The sequence below is a fragment of the Bos grunniens genome, chromosome 11, assembly GCF_055505025.1.
Source record: "Bos grunniens cultivar Pamir isolate PY7600 chromosome 11, Bosgru_T2T1.0, whole genome shotgun sequence".
In the NCBI taxonomy this organism is placed as follows: domain Eukaryota; kingdom Metazoa; phylum Chordata; class Mammalia; order Artiodactyla; family Bovidae; genus Bos; species Bos grunniens.
Genome location: NC_141175.1, coordinates 10,574,564 through 10,591,076, shown reverse-complemented (window position 1 = coordinate 10,591,076; position 16,513 = coordinate 10,574,564). Strand labels below are relative to the sequence as shown.

At 52.1% G+C, this 16,513-nt stretch overlaps 1 protein-coding gene across 17 annotated transcripts in view; it reads left to right on the top strand.

Moving 5' to 3' along the window:
• MVB12B (multivesicular body subunit 12B) overlaps positions 1–16,513 on the top strand; it is a 194,461-nt gene that overhangs the window by 103,390 nt on the left and 74,558 nt on the right. For 12 of the 17 annotated variants that reach the window (XM_086325136.1, XM_086325133.1, XM_086325130.1 and 9 more), the window contains one exon: positions 7,658–7,752. The exons of 4 other annotated variants lie outside the window; for them this stretch is intronic. In XM_086325136.1, the coding sequence (XP_086181262.1) occupies positions 7,658–7,752 (95 nt within the window). Of the gene's footprint in view, positions 1–7,657; positions 7,753–8,042; positions 14,579–16,513 lie in introns of those variants that run through there. One more of the 17 variants, XM_086325131.1, reaches the window with a different exon arrangement.

Below are 16,513 nucleotides of genomic sequence, written 5' to 3'. Positions count from 1 at the left end.
TCAAAGGAAATAAATCGTACTGGCAACTATTGTCACATAATAAAATGTATTCTATAACTGAAGGGCTTTTATATGGAGCTGTCTGCGGCTTAGTGGCCATGTTAATTGAATAAGGTGCCAAAGACTGACTTGGGGGAGAAAAATGAAATTTCCCTCAGCCTCTATTTATCAGGAGCTGTTGTCGGCAGCACGTGTGATGCTGACCTATTTGTTACAGAACAGCCAGGGCCCCTGCAGACAGACATGATGGCTCTCGGGGTGTACCTGGTCTCCTCTGGGCTGTCCTGGAGGCAGGGGCCAGGGTAGGGAGCTTGGTAAAGCTCCCCCAGGATTCAAGGGCTGTTCTAGTTGGAATTCTCCAGTGACCGAACAGATTTTGGGATCATGATCCATCATTTGAGTCAAGAGGCAGAAATTGTTGTCCTCTAATGGTCAGTGCCCTGTGCCAGTGGTCCAGAACCTACTGGGGATGATAGCCGAGGGTCTTCATCTCTAGGTGACCCCCAAGATAGAGCCAGTTTCATGAGTTCTTGGGTTTGCTTCTCCTTGGTCTGCTGGTAATCTTTATGAATGCACTTAAAATCTAAAGCATACTCTTCTAGATCAATAGAGAGTGGTCTGGAGGGATCACAAAGTGATCAATAGCTTGGGGTCCATTGAAATGACTCCAGTGAAACTGCTGTCTGTGGGGGCCCCAGCCAGCATCGTGTTCACAGACTTCTCAGCTTTGTTTGATGCCATCGAGTACCAACTCTTGTAACTCCCCTAGGCTTAGGTACTTCGGAACACCTGAGCATTTAGTGCCATGATCTACTGAAGTGCCTGGCTCTTTCTTTCCTCCTCCAGTAACCCCCAGTGTCATGAGTCAGGCATTCCTTCAATCTCATTAGACAATCAGGTTATGGGAAATAAGCCACAGAGTGTTGGGTTAACTGATTACAATTCCAAGTGTAAAAATAAGGATTTTATATATTTTTTCTCAGTAGATGGCTATGGTAATGGGCATGGGCCCAGGCTATTAGTCTTCTAAAATATTTCAAGTGACTAAAACATTTTATCAAATGGCTGTACAATAATTTTTTAAGTAGTCCCCTATTTGATCTCTAATTTGACTCAAGATTTTTGGCTTTGTAAGCAGTGCCATGATGAATGTAATTCTTGTTTGCATAAAAATATTCATGAATCAGAAATAGTCACATTCTCCAAACTATTACCCAGCCCAGCCCCAGGGATGAAAAGACAGTGGGAAGCCCTCCCCAGTGATCTCTAATTGCAGGTCAGAGTCAGAGTCATTCATTTTTTCAGCAGCATTGAGTGATCTTGTACGGTTCTCCCTAATGTTTTCTTAAATGCCCGCTGTGTGCCGGCCACAGTTGTAGACACTGTGGATGTGGTAGAAAGCACCACGGAGATCATATTCTGGTGGCGTGTAAACAGATCGACAGTCCTACAGAGCTGGAAGGGCTCTGCAGAATGGGGAAGTGATGGGAGAGCCACAGGGGAGGCGGGGTGCCTCCCACAGGAGGAAACAGCAAGTGCAAAGCCCCAAAGCAGGAATGAGAGTGGGGAGGGGAGGACCAAAGGCAGCGGGTGAGGCTGCAGGGTGTGAGTGCTGGGACCACCACCAAGACCAGAGCAGAGAGGAGGGATGGGCCAGAACCGGAGAACTGGCAGCGCCTGGCAACCATGGGCGGAGCGGGGCTCAGATTTCCTTCTAGTACAGAGGGAAGGTACAGATGCGCTGTCATAGTCCTGTGCTGAGGCCCTCGTGCAACTGTTAGTCGCTCAGTCATGTCTGACGCTTTTCGACCCCATGGACTGTAGCCCCTCAGGCTCCTCTATCCATGGGATTCTCCAGGCAAGAATACTGGAGTGGGTAGCCATGCCCTTCTCCAGGGGATCTTCCCATCCAGGGATCGAACCCAGGTCTCCCGTATTGCAGGCAGATTCTTTACCCTCTGAGCCACCAGGGGAGACCCAAGGCCCTCATAAGTGGGACTTAATGCCAGGGAAGCAGGAAGGGGAAGAAATCAAGATAGGAGTTGTGCTCCCATGCGCTCAGTGCGTCCTGGTTCTATACTGTTGGCTCTGCCTGCATCTGTGTGCTGGGAGGCAGCCTGCCCATGATGAAGGGCACCCATCTCCTGCTGCTGGCACTGGGATTTGAACCTGTGTCGGCTGGACACTGGGGTTGGTAGTCTTCACCGCCGCACCTGCTCTGCCTTCCCAGGTAGATGGTTGGGCCATTGGTTGTCCACGTCTGTATGTAGCTCTTCCCTTGTTACCAAGTTAGATTGACTGTGACCAGTCGTCAGGGTCACTGAGCTAGCAAGTGGCAGAGAGGTTGGGTCCCCGGCACCATCGCTTTCCCAGGTGGACCCCAGTTTCCTGGTTGAGTGATCTCAGCCTGTGTATGGATGGTGAAGATGGTCCATCAGAGTGACTTCTGAGATGCTGGTGGTGACCCCCAGGGGACTCGTGGACCCACCTTTGCATGAATTCTGGCTCACTCTCTGTCAGCTTTGCCTTGGAAGACCTACCAGTGATTGTTCCTACCTAAAAAGCTTGCTGAGAGGATCAGGCAGGTGATGTCCATGGAGGAACCCAGCCCAGTGCCTGGCAGATGGGCTCCCACCAGATGCTGAGGAATTAAGACTCTCGTTGCGCTCCGAGGTTCAGCTGACCACTGGGCCAGTCCTGCCCATCCTCACTTCCAGGCTGATCTGACACCGAGCCCCTGGGTCACTCCTCCTTCGTTGGATTTAAACCACGGGTGCCCTGTCCCCTCAGCCCGAACTGTCCACTCTCTTTAACAGGAGACCTTGATGTACCTTTGTGGCCTCCTGTCCCCATGCCCCTTCCTCCCTGCGTCCAGTAACCAGAGAAGTGATGATGCCAAAGCAGCTGTTTGTTATGTGGGGTCTCCTCCCTTCAGCCCTCTCTGGCCAGGGGTCTTCTTGCTGCTCAGATTGCTGCCCTAAAACCCCCTCCCCACCTGGTGGCTATCAGCCACCAGAGCTGAAGCTTTTGGTGACTTGACTTCAGTTGGATGGATTCCTGTTGAGCAATTAGCCTCTGAAAGAGTCAGGCCTGTGACTTGAATTCTCTTGGAATTTCCCACTTACCCGCACCAGCCCCACATTGTCTGCCCGTTGTATAGTGCTCAGAGCCTTTTCTTTCTTTTTTCCCTTGTGAATTCCTGGTCACTGCCACCACTGACTTCTTACACCGACCTGTTTTCCTCTGTAGTGTCAGGGAGTGGGGTGTGTGGTGTCATGGGTCTCCTAGAGACCTCTGAGTCTAACTGACCAAGCCCACAGGCAGGAATGCAATAGTAGAGGCAACAGCAGTTCGTGTCCAAAAAGACCCAGGGGTTTCAGTGGAGTCTGTTCAGCACTCTTAATTGTTCAGTGATCGTCTGCCCTGGGGAAGAACCTGTCCTAGAAAATGGGGTACCAACTTGATGAGAGTTGGCCTTTTCCTTGACGTGTCTTGAGACAACCAGAGTGAGAGAGGACATCCAGGCACCCAGTCCCCCCCAGGACAAGCCCAGGAAGGGTTTTTACCAAACGAGGATGCTCAGAGTCTTAAAGGACCAACAGGAGTTTGGAGAGGAAGTAAGGAGGAAGTGGAGACCGCAGGAGGAGGGAGCAGGGTAGACGAAGGATCAGGCCGAGGCAGACCCAGAGAATCACAACTTTCTCGCTTTCTGGTGGAGACAGGAGTGACAGGAGTGTCTGGAGAGGTGGCTGGTGTGTGAGGACGGCTCAGACCAGGGCACAGGTGCTGGTTAGGCTGCCCAGGGAAAGTGCGTGGAGTGAGAAGAGAGCTAAACCAAACCCTTGCCAACAGCAGGCCCCACAAAGTGGAAGAGGAGCCAGGAAGGGCCATCTGCGAGGGGGAAAGAGAACCAGGTCCCAGGGTGGGGGCAGAGGGAAGGGGGCCGCAGTCTGCAGGATGGGGTCAGCCAGGCAAAATCTGATGCCCTCGAAAGGCAGGCAAGCTTGGACGGAGAAGTCCTTGTGGATGGGGCAGCTGTAGAGCCAGGCAGCTTGATTCTCTGATCTACACTTCTTAAGTTCTGTGGGCCATAGAATCCCCCTGAAACTGTCTGTTTAGAGGATCACAGCAGGAGATTTGGGTGGGAAGCATTGAGTCTGCACATAGTAGGTGCTGCATAACTGCTTGCAGTTCCATGAAAACCCTCATAAAAATTGGCTGCTCTCTTCCCATCTACAGTACATCTCAATTTTTCCCCCTCACTTTCCCATAGGGAGGTAATCTTCTAAAGTTATTAATTGGAGCTTATCCCTTCTCAGCTTAAAACTCTTCAGGGTAAAGTCAGAACTTGTGCAGGGCCCTGCATGCAGTGACCCCAAAACGCTCTCTTCAGCCGGCTTCAGGCCCTAGCCACCCCCACCTCCTTCCAAGCCCCTCTCCTCAGCCAGACCTCCTGCTGCTTAGGAGTTACCCCAGAGCCCCTCCTTGCCCCCCATCCCCAGCTCCCAGGGGGAACAGCACTTCCTGGGGGAGCGTGGAGAGTCTTCCCACTCGCCCCTCGTCAGCCATGGCTCCTGTAACCTGGTGGCATGTCCCTGACCCCTGCTACAGGGTTCGGTTCAGTTCAGTTACGTCTGACTCTTTGTGACCCCCTGGACTGCAGCACACCAGGCCTCCCTGTCCATCACCACCTCCCAGAGTTTACGCAAACTCCACCGACTCCATTGAGTCGGTGATGCCATCCAACCATCTCATCCTCTGTCGTCCCCTTCTCCTCCTGCCTTCAATCTTTCCCAGCATTGTGGTCTTTTCAAATGAGTCAGCTCTTCACATCAGGTGGCTGAAGCATTGGAGTTTCAGCTTCAACATCACCCCTCCCAATGAGTATTCAGGACTGATTTCCTTTAGGATGAACTGGTTGGATCTCCTTGCAGTCCAAGGGACTCTCAAGAGTCTTCTCCAACACCACAGTTCAGAAGCATCAATTCTTTGGCACTCAGCTTTCTTTATAGTCCAACTCTCACATCCATACATGACTACTGAAAAACCATAGCCTTGACTAGACAGACCTTTGTTGGCAAAGTAATGTCTCTGCTTTTTAATATGCTGTCTAGGTTGGTCATAACTTTCATTCCAAGGAGTAAGCGTCTTTTCATTTCATGGCTGCAGTCACCATCTGCAGTAGGGGAGCTCTGCAAAAGCAGGACCCTGCCTGTCCTGCCACCCTGAGTCCCCCCTCCCCAGGTCTGGGTTGACTGGACCAGGGCTCCCTTGGCCATCTCTGATGGCCATCTAGCTGGTCTGGCTCTGTCTTCTCAGCCAAGGAAGAGACCCCCCTGTGCTGTCACCCGGGTTGGCCTGTCATCTGAGGTTCCACCAACACCCTGCCTCCTCTGCAAGGGCCCTGGAGCGCTGCCACACCATGCCAGCGGCGTGGTGCGTCCTTAGGTGTGGCGTACCTTCTTAGGGCTTTCAGGGCTCAGTGGTCTCAGGGCATGGCAGTGCTGAAGCTCAGTTCTTCCCCAGCTCCTGGAAAAGCCCTCGGGGCACAGTGGGTGCAGCGCCAGCACGTGGGGCACACCAGCTGCACGAGTGTGTGGCCAGCGCATGGCACAGGCCCCCGTTCTGGAGGGCCCCACACTGGGTTCAAGGCTCTGCTGTCGCCCTCTTGAAATGCTTAAAGATATTCGACACAGGTGCCCACATTTTCACTCTACACCAGGCTGGGTTCCTGCCTTGCAGGGCCAGTATGCAGAGCCAGAAGAGAACCCAGGGATCTGCTGACCCCGAGGCCCCCGCTCAGGGCCAGCCGACCTTCTCTACAGGGCCGCCTGTCATTGTTTTAGCTCTGCTCAACCACAACCACAGTCAGTAATTTATTCTTCTGTTTGCTCAGCTCCACTGACTGAGTGCTGCGGTCGGAGGCATTGATCACCTGCTTCCACCCTCTGAAGCTCTCCTCCCCCTGCCAGGGTTCCCAAACCAGCCCATCCTCAGAGTCACTGCTCGCCTGGTTCCAGGGATTTCTAGGGTGCACCCCCCAGGCCTCTGAACAGACTCCCCAGGTCAGGGAGCTGAGTCTGTGTTGTTAGCGAGCTCCCAGGTGCCTAGAGCACTGCCTCTGCACTCTGACGAGCAGAACAGAGTTCAAGAACCTTCATCCAAGCGGATAGATCCCAAAGCCCATAGTGTGGCTTCTGGCATCCTTTCCTGTCTGGCTGTGGCTTTGTTTAACACTCTAGCCCTGCAGCAGAGTGGCTCCCTGACTGCCCGTACGTAGGTCCTGTCCCCTCCTGTAACCCACATCCAGCTCGGAGGGGCTGCCACTGTAAGCCCTGCACTCCCGCCTTCATGCTGAGTGCACAGATTTTATCCTCCTTGGAGCACATCTCCTGGTGCACCCCAGTTTGTTCCAGCCCTTCTGTCCCCTGTAGCCTGGAGCTCCTTGTGGAAAGAGCTCGCCTCGGTGTCACCCTTTGATCAGGAAGGAGCCAGCAGTGCAAGTTCACAGCACATGCATCCCAGCGCCCTGTGGATACTCCTCTCACGTGAAGTGTCACCGGTCCCCCCGTGCCCAGCAAGGCCCCGCCGCCTGCTTGAGCGGTCGGCCGGATGGCACCGGTGTTCACCTTCAGGGCTCACCCCACAGCTCAGCCACCTCACTTAGAGCCCTCGGCTTTCATCTTGGCCCTGGGAGGGCCTCTGCTCCTCCTGGCCCCGTGAGAACAGGCCCCACCTCCCTCCCAGAGCCATTCTAGAAGACTACGTGTTTGTTGTATGAAAAGGGCAGCGTGCAGAACGTCAGCTTCCTTTACGTGATGGGTACCCTCCATCCCAGCCTCTCCCGTTTTGGGAATGACTGTGTGACTGGAGCTCAGGCTGCTGAGCGACTTCAAACCAGCCCGTCGTACCACGAAGGGGTGACTGTGCCCCCCAGACCTGTTGGGTTTTAAATGTCTTTCCTATTATCATCTTTTCTTCTCAGCATTCACTAAAAGGCAGCTGATAACCACACCAAATGGATTATATGCTTTGAACGAGGATGCACTTACGCTCTGGGCGTTGAGCCTTAATGGCCAACACCTGTGCCATAAAAGACACACTGGGTCAATGGAAGGTGCTTTCTGAGCATCTACTGTGTGCTGCCACCTGAGGCGGACGTGTGCCGCTCACAGAATTCAGAGGAACATGCCATTCTGATTCTCAGTGGGCCTCGTTTCCTGGGCTCACCTGGTAATAACCCCTAACATCTTCCTTCACCAAGTGCTTCCTGGGACAGGCGTGGAAGCCACTGGGTGGGTAATGGGACCAAGATGACGGGACAAACCGAGGCTTGTGTTCGGAGCTGAGCATCCTGGTCCCCTTGGTGTGCTTTGCCCAGTAAGCAGAGATCAGGGTTAAGTCACCCGCCTCCTCCAGGCACCTGGGACATCATGTAAGGCTTGGGAAACCCTTTCTTCCTCTTGGATGTCCTTCTGTGTATAGAAAAGGTAGCTGCTGATGTCCAGAAACTTCTCAATTCCTTGGGGAACTCGAGCTGCTTGGGTAGATGGAGGCCTGCTGCGCTGTGGGCTTATGGCGGCACCTGCGCTTTCTGAGCCTTGGGGACTGCTCCATGCTCCCTGTAACCTCCTTTTCTCTCCTCTGTCTTCCTCAGGCACATCTCTCTCACGCTCCCCGCTACCTTCCGAGGCAGGAACAGCACTCGGGCTGACTATGAATACCAGCACTCCAATCTCTATGCCATCTCAGGTAGGTGGGCCACCGCCAAGGGCCAGCGAGCATGCCTGTGTCCCGGGCACCACCTCCCTCTGCGCGTCTCACTTCTAACGGCACCTGCGCGTCTCGTTGCTCTTTCTTCCCCTGCAAGGGGCCTGCTCCCCACAGGGTCCAGGCCTCCCCTTTCCTCCGTGTCACCGCAGCACTTAGTGAAGGGCCAGAACCTCAGCATGTTTTGAAACTAATGATGAAAAACAGCGTGTGGGTTTCGCAAGCTTGAAGGGAGGTTTCGGAGAATAGTGACCACATTGTTCACCTGCCAGGTCCAAGCCGAGTTCCCCGCAGGGACCGGGGACTGCGCAGATCCGAGGCCCGGTGCCGCCTGCCCTCCTGTCCACATCTGTCCTCGCCTCTTGTTTCTCAAGACCGGGTTTGCGACCAGAGGGTACACAGGGGGCCTCCCTCCCGCTCCTCCCAACCCCCATCATCTGAGTCTGTGATTTCTGAACTCGGCCTTGAAATGGATAGTGTTACCTTGGCAGGAACTTCATCACAGTTTTCTTTTTCACCTTACCCAGAGAGGGAAAAACTTACAAAGCCTTATTACGGAATTGAGATTCATTAGGTGGCGGGCAGTGCAGGGGAGTTGCTAAGAGTTGAGGAAACCCACGAACTTGACTCCGATTATACAGGGGCCTCCAGTCGGAGGCCTTGGTGTATCAAGGGGAAATGGCACATCGGTGCCACTTACCAGCACGCACCCCTAATGGTGAGTGACGTTTTGAACACGGGAACATGGCATTCATTCATGTACCATAATGAACGGGTTATTTGAAAGGTAATCTTTTTTTCTAAAAATTGCAACTTCAGGGTACTAAACAGATGAAATAGAACAATGGTATAATTCGTGTCAGTATTCGTTTTTCTTTGTTATGATCGCTCCCTAATAGGTTTGGAAGGATAAGCAAAGGCCAGTTGTTCCATTTCTGGGTGGCACTCCTGCCGGGAAAGGGGAGCGACAGGGAGGTCCCCACAGCCCTCGTCCTAGCCCCATGCCAGGAGCCGAGTCCCCAAGGGGAGCGGGCGCATGTTGTCTGAGAGCAGCGTCTCCAGGGAGAATTTCTTCTGTGCTCTGGCTATTTCAGCAGAGTCGACAAGGAGCATAACAAATGTGGAAAGATGACCTATTTTGTAGAAAAGCTGGATATTTCCCCAGATGCTTAGTGGCAGAGTGGTGCAAAACAGGCCTGTGAAATCCAGCGGGGTGAAATCCCGCTCTGAATGCACATACAGGCAGCTCAACCAAAGCAGATGCCTTTTTCCCCCCTCCAGCTTGCAAATCTTTTTCCAGCCACAGGGTCCAGCTGCCCCCACCTCACCTGGGTTCTCTGATGGCTTTCCCAGCTGTTGACATTTCTGCAGAGAAGGGCCCACGAAGTGAAATCTCCTCTGGTTTGGCAGGAATGTTCCTGTCTGCCCCTGGACCACTGCTTCCTCGCCCCGCAGCTTTGATGAGGTGTTGTCTGGGTTCATTTCAGCTGTTAGTTTAGCAGTACCGAGGTAACAGCCTCAAGACACAGGGGAAGCCATTCAGGAACTTCCTGTTACATTTATGTAAGTGGCAGTCAATTGGATTTTATCTTCCAAACAGAGGTAGTTGAGGCCGCAGCCCACAACAGCAGGCAGCTCAGGCCTCCTCGGCGGCTGCAGGCCCCAAATTGCTCTGCCAGGGTCCGGGACTGCTTCATTGTGAGGCTGCCAGGCGTGCCCTGCAGGGCCCGCTGGCTCCGTAAGGCCTGCAAGCTCAGCACTGGGCAACCATGGTGCAGCTGGGAAGCCTGCCCGCCCACCAGCAGCCTGCCTGCAAGCCGATCTGGCTAGAGGGAAGCAGAGACACCCTCCCCGCCGTCCCCCCCTTTCCAACGGTGCTTGGCACCGAATGGCACATCTCAGTTTGGTGTTGCGAAGTTAAGGTTTCAAAGGTTTATTCCAGAAACAGTCAAGGCAGCGGGTGCCGCAGGCCCAGCCCGGGCCCCGTGCCTGCTGCCATAATGGCTGGTGCTCTGCTGGTAATGGATTGAGCCACCACACTGTTCTCCTTCTAAACCAGCCCTGCACACATTCACTGCAGACCTCAGGCCCTGAGCCTTTGGTACAAACTCCTGGTCTGCTCTGGTTCATTCCTGAAAACACTTGATTACCGCTCCCTTCATTTGCAGTCCCTTCCTAAGATAAGTAGATTTCCAAACAAGGTAATCAGAAATTTGAAAAGCAGCCCACATTTCATTTGTACATATGGTTATTAAAGTGATATTTACTTTTGCATATTTTCCCAAGGGCGTACCTGTTAGGATCTCCCCTCTGTACTCTCACTGAGACAGTTCATCTGTGTCCTGCCTGCAAAGGGAGTGACACTGCTGGGGAATCTGGTACGGACCACGTGTAGCTCTGTCCCCAGCACACAGAGGTGCTCCTGAAACAGTTGTGGGAGGAAGGGAGGGAGGAAGAAAAGCTTTTAGCCCATGTCTACCTTGCCCAGGAATACCCTTTATGACATCTCAGGGAGGCGATCATTCTAAATGCTATTTGAGCCCTCCAGCAGCTGGGGCCACCACCTCCGAGCAGCCCAGCCCATCTCCGCAAGGTCCTCTGTGTTGTTCAGCTGTGCTGTCTCGCTGTGCATTCATATCCGCCCAGCCATTTGGGATACCACGCATCCCATCAGTGATGCGTGCCAACTATTCTCCACCATCCAGCCTGTGGGTAGCTCTCTCCTGCCCACAGAATTGGGGTAAGGAACTTCTAAGCCTCTGTGCCAAAATCCTGAGATGCTTACTCCCTTCTCTGCCAGCTATTACCCTCATCAGAATGGCCATGAAGCACAACTTTGATCCTCACACTTCCTCTTCCAGGAATTTCCTCTGGAAAATGCTTACAGATGTGCAAAAAAAAGACTTATCCGCAAGGGCGAGCACTGCTGCTTTTTAAATGTAATAACTCAAAAAAAGAGGTGTGGGGGGTGGATATCCTAAATGTCTAAAACAAAGGCAAGTCGGTTAAATTATGAAACCTCCATACAGTGGCCTTAACTTCTCAAGCATCAAACAGATTTTTTATTTAGATAAAAAGGTGTGCATGAATAGTGCTAAGTGACAACTGGAGTGTGCAGTGTGATCTCATTTTAAAGGATATATCCACAGACCTGGAAACGTACACACACAAGACATTCACAGTGGTTTTCACTGGGTTTTCCAGCTCTTCTTTTTGTTTCTTTGCAGTGTCTCACTTTTCTATGATAGCACGTGTTATTCCCATAATAAAAAATACCGGCTTGGGGTTAATTCAGCACACTCTTGGGAAGCTTCCCAAGTGGCCACCGTCTTTTCTGAGGGCTCACAAGCCTCCGTCTGAGTGCTTCACAAGGACTTCCCCGTGGCTCAGATGGTAAAGAATCTGCCTGCAATTCAGGAGAGCCTGGGTTCGGTCCTTGGGTCAGGAAGATCCCGTGGAGAAGAGAATGGTGATGCACTCCAGTTTTCTTGCCTGGAGAATCCCGTGCACAGAGGAGCCTGGTGGGCTACAGTCCATGGGGTCGCAGAGTCGGACACGACTGAGCAACTAACACTCCCACAGACTCATACTGTGCTTTCGAATTCTAACGGAAATCACTTCCAGACCACAGATCAATAGCTGCTTCTTGTCCCTTTTTGTGGACGTGATTGTCCTCTGTTGTCCCGTCCCCTGGACCCTCCTGTCCACTGATGTTCCTCCGAGATCACTGACCATCCTCTGCGTCTGCTGGCCCTCCAGTCCCCAGCTGAGCCCGAAAGCACCTGGACGCACCTGCTGCCACCTCACCTTTCTTGCCCCTCAAATCCCCCATCTCCATGGTATTCACTCTCTAAGGTTTGAGGGTGGTTTTCCTTGAAAGAGGAGATGAAGTAAAACGGTGGGTGCCTGGTGTGGCCCACTCTGTAACCCGCATATATTAGGGTCAGCAAACCACTTTTTAAACTGGTCTCACTTGTGATCCATGGCAGCTGGCAGGCGCATGCTTTCCCGGTCGTGTTCTCACTGCTGTGTCTCGCTTGGTTAGATGCCCTTAAGGTGTTGTCCCCCGGGGGGACTCTTCAAGGCCCTGTTGATTTCTCTAGATTCTGTCCCAGAGCCCCAGCTCCTGTTTCCTTGTCAGAACTTCTAGTGACTGTTAGTTTTCTTTTAAAGAATGTCTTCTTGCTCCTCAAAGTCTTCTATTTTGGTCCCAGGTGGTGGTGTCCTCCCTTTTTTTTTTTTCTTATCATTTTTTTTTTTTTGATGCTTAGATGTCTGAGCACTTATTCATTTCTCTTCCACTTATTCCAGATTTAAGGTAGCTCTGAAAACACATGTAGCGAAGTGAAAATGGAAGGGGCAGAGCAGGAGTGGATGAAAATACAGGATAGCAGAGGAGGGTGCAGCCTTGGGTGAGGTTTGCATGAAGGGGAGATTCCAGGTTTGGTCCAGAGTCAAATCTTTTTATACACAACATAGAAACAAGCCAGTTGTTCGGGAAGAATGTAACTATTCCTTTTATGAATTCTTCCGCATAGAGAGGGCCCTGTAAGGTGCTGGAAACAACAGAAGAGCCGCTTTTCAGTGAGCTTGATAACGATAGAGTGTGACCGACTCATGTTGGAAACCCTAAATGTTTGGAAGTTGAATGCAGTGATTTTTTTTTTACTGCGCTGAGTCGTCATTGCTGCACACGGGCTTTCTCTAGCTGAGTGGGGGCTGCTCTAGTTGCCGTGCACACGCTTCTCATTGCAGTGGCTTCTCTTGTTGCGGAGGAGGGGCTCTAGGGCACACAGGCTTCAGTCACTGTGGCGCAAGTGCCCAGGGGCTCCGAGGCACGTGGGATCGTCCCCGACCAGGGGTCGAACCGGTGTCCCCTGCATTGGCAGGTGAGTTCTTAACCACTGGACCACCAGGGAAGCCCGAGTGAGATGTTTCTTAAGAAATGTCCTTGTGCTGGGCATCAGACCAGGGGCTGGAGACCTGGGGGACGTCAGGAAAGAGGAGCTCCCTGATGTCCTGTCCACCTTGAGGGTTTCCTGTGCCGAGGGTCCCTATAACGAGTAGCGCAATTCAGAGACCCCAGAATTGCTTTTTCCAACCTAGGAACGTCCCATCAGTCTCATGGCAGGTTTTACTTCATGAACAGGGAAGCGACACGGTAACGTTCTTTTGTTTTTGTGGTGGTTATAAACGGATTCATAGCTCCACGTGAAGAATTTTTTCCCAAAGAACTTATTTTTCTTGCTTTTGAAAAAATCAACATAGTTGTGTAAAATAGTAAAATAAAGCAGGTGCACATTAAAACCAGCACGTAATAAAGCCAAAACTCTCAAACAGCCCAGTTTGAGGGTGAGCCACACGCAGACGTGCATGGAGGCCACACGGTGCGGGGAGCACCTTTTAGTGCCTGATGTCTTCATCTGTCCTTCAGTACCAGGCTGACCACTTAATGTATTTTCCACGTCGTCACTTTTGAGAGTGAAAGGGGCGTGGAGCTGCCCCAGACAGAGCCAGGGAACCCGGAGCCGACCTGGCCAACTGGGGGTGCAGTCACCCTGTCTTGAGCTCTTCTGGGTTTTTCAGGTTTTGGGGTTTTTTTTCCCCTTTTTGGTTTTCTTTTTGATTGTGGAAAAGCCAGCTTATTGCCCTCCACAGCTGTTCCCTCTTAAAAACCAGTCCGTTTTCAAGATGTTTGACATCAGGAAGCATGTGAGCATGGACAAGCCCGAGTCCATCAGCAGGCAGTGTAGCCATGACCCTCATTCAGAGAGAAGGGGGATTTTATCTGAAACACAGAACCCCGTACCAGCTGTGTGACTCTGACATCAGACCAGGAAAGCGCAAAGCAATTAAAAATAATTAATGATTTCTGAATATCAGCCTTCTCCATGCAGTTTTAATCTAGTCCTCATTTAAATTGGAAGATGGACATTTAATTATCAGTATTATGAAATTCATGATTTATATATTTCATCCAACTGGATAAAATTTCTGCCACCGGCTCTTCATCTTATTATGAAAAGAAAACGAATCTGTGTGTTTTACAGTGTGATCCTTTAGAAACTTGTCTATAGCATACCAAACAATTACGAATGTATTTTCCTTTCATTTTTAGTGATTGCGTTATTTCTGTCTTTCAATTAGGAGAAGAAAATCTCTCCAGGAAAGTCAGAAACAAACTTGATACTTTAATGACCATAAAGCAATGCCAGGTGGGAAAACGACCAAAAGACTAAAACAATCGGGCATGTGAGAAATGAGAAATGCCCTTCTTTTTTGTGTGAGGTGTTCTGACTGACAGCCGTCCACGTGCCATGTTTATGCTGCAGAGTTTGCGTGTGTTTTGTGTGGGTGTCACATGTGTGGGTGAGTGCCAGCCTGCGGGTGGGTTCACAACCTCAAAGCTGGGGAAGGGCTGCTAGCTTCCAGCGGGAGCCCCAGAGTAAACGTTAGTCAGCCTCTGCATTCACAGTTACCTCTGTGGCCTGTGAATTAATGGACATGTTCTTGCGGCTTCTGTGGCCTTGAACTTCAGACCTCCCCCCACCCCCCCGCCCACCTCTTTTCATGTATCCTCCACTGAGGATTTCAGACTCACCTAGGACTGCTCAGAGTGGTGGGGGGTGAGCTGGAGGGAGGAGAGGCAGGGAACCAAGGGAGGAACGTGGGTTTGACGGGTGCCAGATGATAGCATATGGGGAAGATTCCTCAGTGGAGTGAAAAAATATATATATTTATAATGTGCTCGAATCAAGAAGGAAATAAGTCATTTTAAAGGCATATAAATTTTTATCATCCCCTCTAACATGGCGTCCCTTGTCTATCCATCTCTTCCTGCCCTGACAACAAAACCGAGCACAAAGGAAACGAGGAGAAGAGCAGGCAGAACCGAGCGGGCGCGGGTGGGGACTTGCTCGAGTAGTAGATCTGTACATCCTGATGCAAAGGTGCGGGTGACAGGTGGCCAGGTTTGCTCTGTACACAACCATGTGTGTGCTGTCAGGCGCTCACACGCCGCCTTGTTGCGATTGATGAATTGCCTGCTTTCTTGATTAAACCTTCCGTCACTTAAGAAACAAAAAGCCTGTGTTTAGATGGCAGAGTGGGACACGTCAAAAAAATCTGTCTCCTTTACCTTTGTGCAGATGTTGGGCACAGACTGTAACATGTATTATTAAAATGAATGTGGCATTTACTGTGCATTATTCCTTTCCTGGGAGAAAGGACTGTAAATTATATGCTAATAATAAGCTTTAACCCTTTCGAAATGCAAAAGATTTAAGAGTGCAAATATTCATGTAGGCCCGGCTAATTGGACGTGCCTTCATACACCCAACCGTGGTTGCCGTGTCACCGGAGTTAATGAACAGCGTGTGCGGGCAGACACGCAGGGCGCTTGGGGAGCTCTCGCCTCCTGGAGGGGCTCCGCTCTGCAGTCGCCTCTGCTAGGATTTTGCAGAGAGAGACCCCGAAACCCCTGGGCTGGGCTCTGGGTCACCCTTCTGACAGATGAGGGCCAGAGCCTCGTCCAGTTCCCCCGGCCCATCTTCTGGACCCGAGCATCGGGCGTGGTCCTCTGTGCTCTGTGTCCCCGCCTCCGGGGCCAGCTGGGCTCGGGCCTGGCAGGTACCTTGTTGGTACTCAAACTTCCTTGACCTGGCTTATCAGTCCCCAGTCCAGTTGCCCAGGTGGCAGACTGACGTCCCCAAAGCACACCTCTTCAGATCACGTTCACGCCAGCCCCAGCCCACTGCCGACTGCGTTCATGCGTACCTCACTTGCCGAGAGTGGGGGCTGTCGATGGCCAGTCTCTCCCTGTGCCGTGTCTCTTCTCCAGGCCCCCCAGCCCAGGTAGCTCCCGGTGTCCTCTCTCCATTGTGTCTTTCTGTGCACCTGTCCCTGCCGGTCCTGTGGCCTGATGGCCCCAGCGTCTCCTCTGCTGACCCATCCCTGAAGGCCTGCTCCCACACTGCCTCTGCCACGAGGCTTGTCTCATTCCCTCCCAGTTGGGGTGCTGGTTTCCTCCCCCTCGGTTTTGTGTTGGAGCCATTTCACCTGTGAGCACGCTGAGACAGCAGAGGCTGTGTTTAGAAGAGAGGACGGAGGCTGTCTTCACTCCTTTTTGAGTCATTGAGGATGTTATTAAAGGCAGAGAGAGAAGAACGACTGTTCACTTCTCTCTTCATTCAGCAGACAGCGCTGCCGTGTGCCAGGCCCCGTGTTCCCACTTCCAGGGCAGCAGGAAGGTTCAGCATGTGACTGACAGGGCATTTGGGGTCAGAAGCGCACGCAGCCATCGCACAGAGCCGCCGTGAATGGCCGCACAGGTGGTGTGCTGAATAACCCACACAAATGGTTCCCAGGTAGAGCTGTGCAAGGGCCCTGTGTTACGTGGCCCTGGGCAAGTCGCTCGATGCTAGTTATTCACCCCTCCCTGGTGGCTCAGATGGTGAAGAATCTGCCCGCAATGTGGGAGACCTGGGTTCAAGCTCTAGGTCAGGAAGCTTCCCCTGGAGAAGGGAATGGCAGCCCACTCCAGTATTCTTGCCTGGAGAATCCCCATGGACAGAGGAGCCTGACAGTTACAGTCCATGGGGTCGCAAAGAGCCAGACATGACTGAGTGACTAACACTCTCACTCTCGAGACAATGCAGTAACCGCCTGTTGCCTTCTTGTTACGAGGGTCCAGGACTTGTGAGAGTATTTCATAAATCGGGAAGCACCTCCCCTGCTGGAGCCC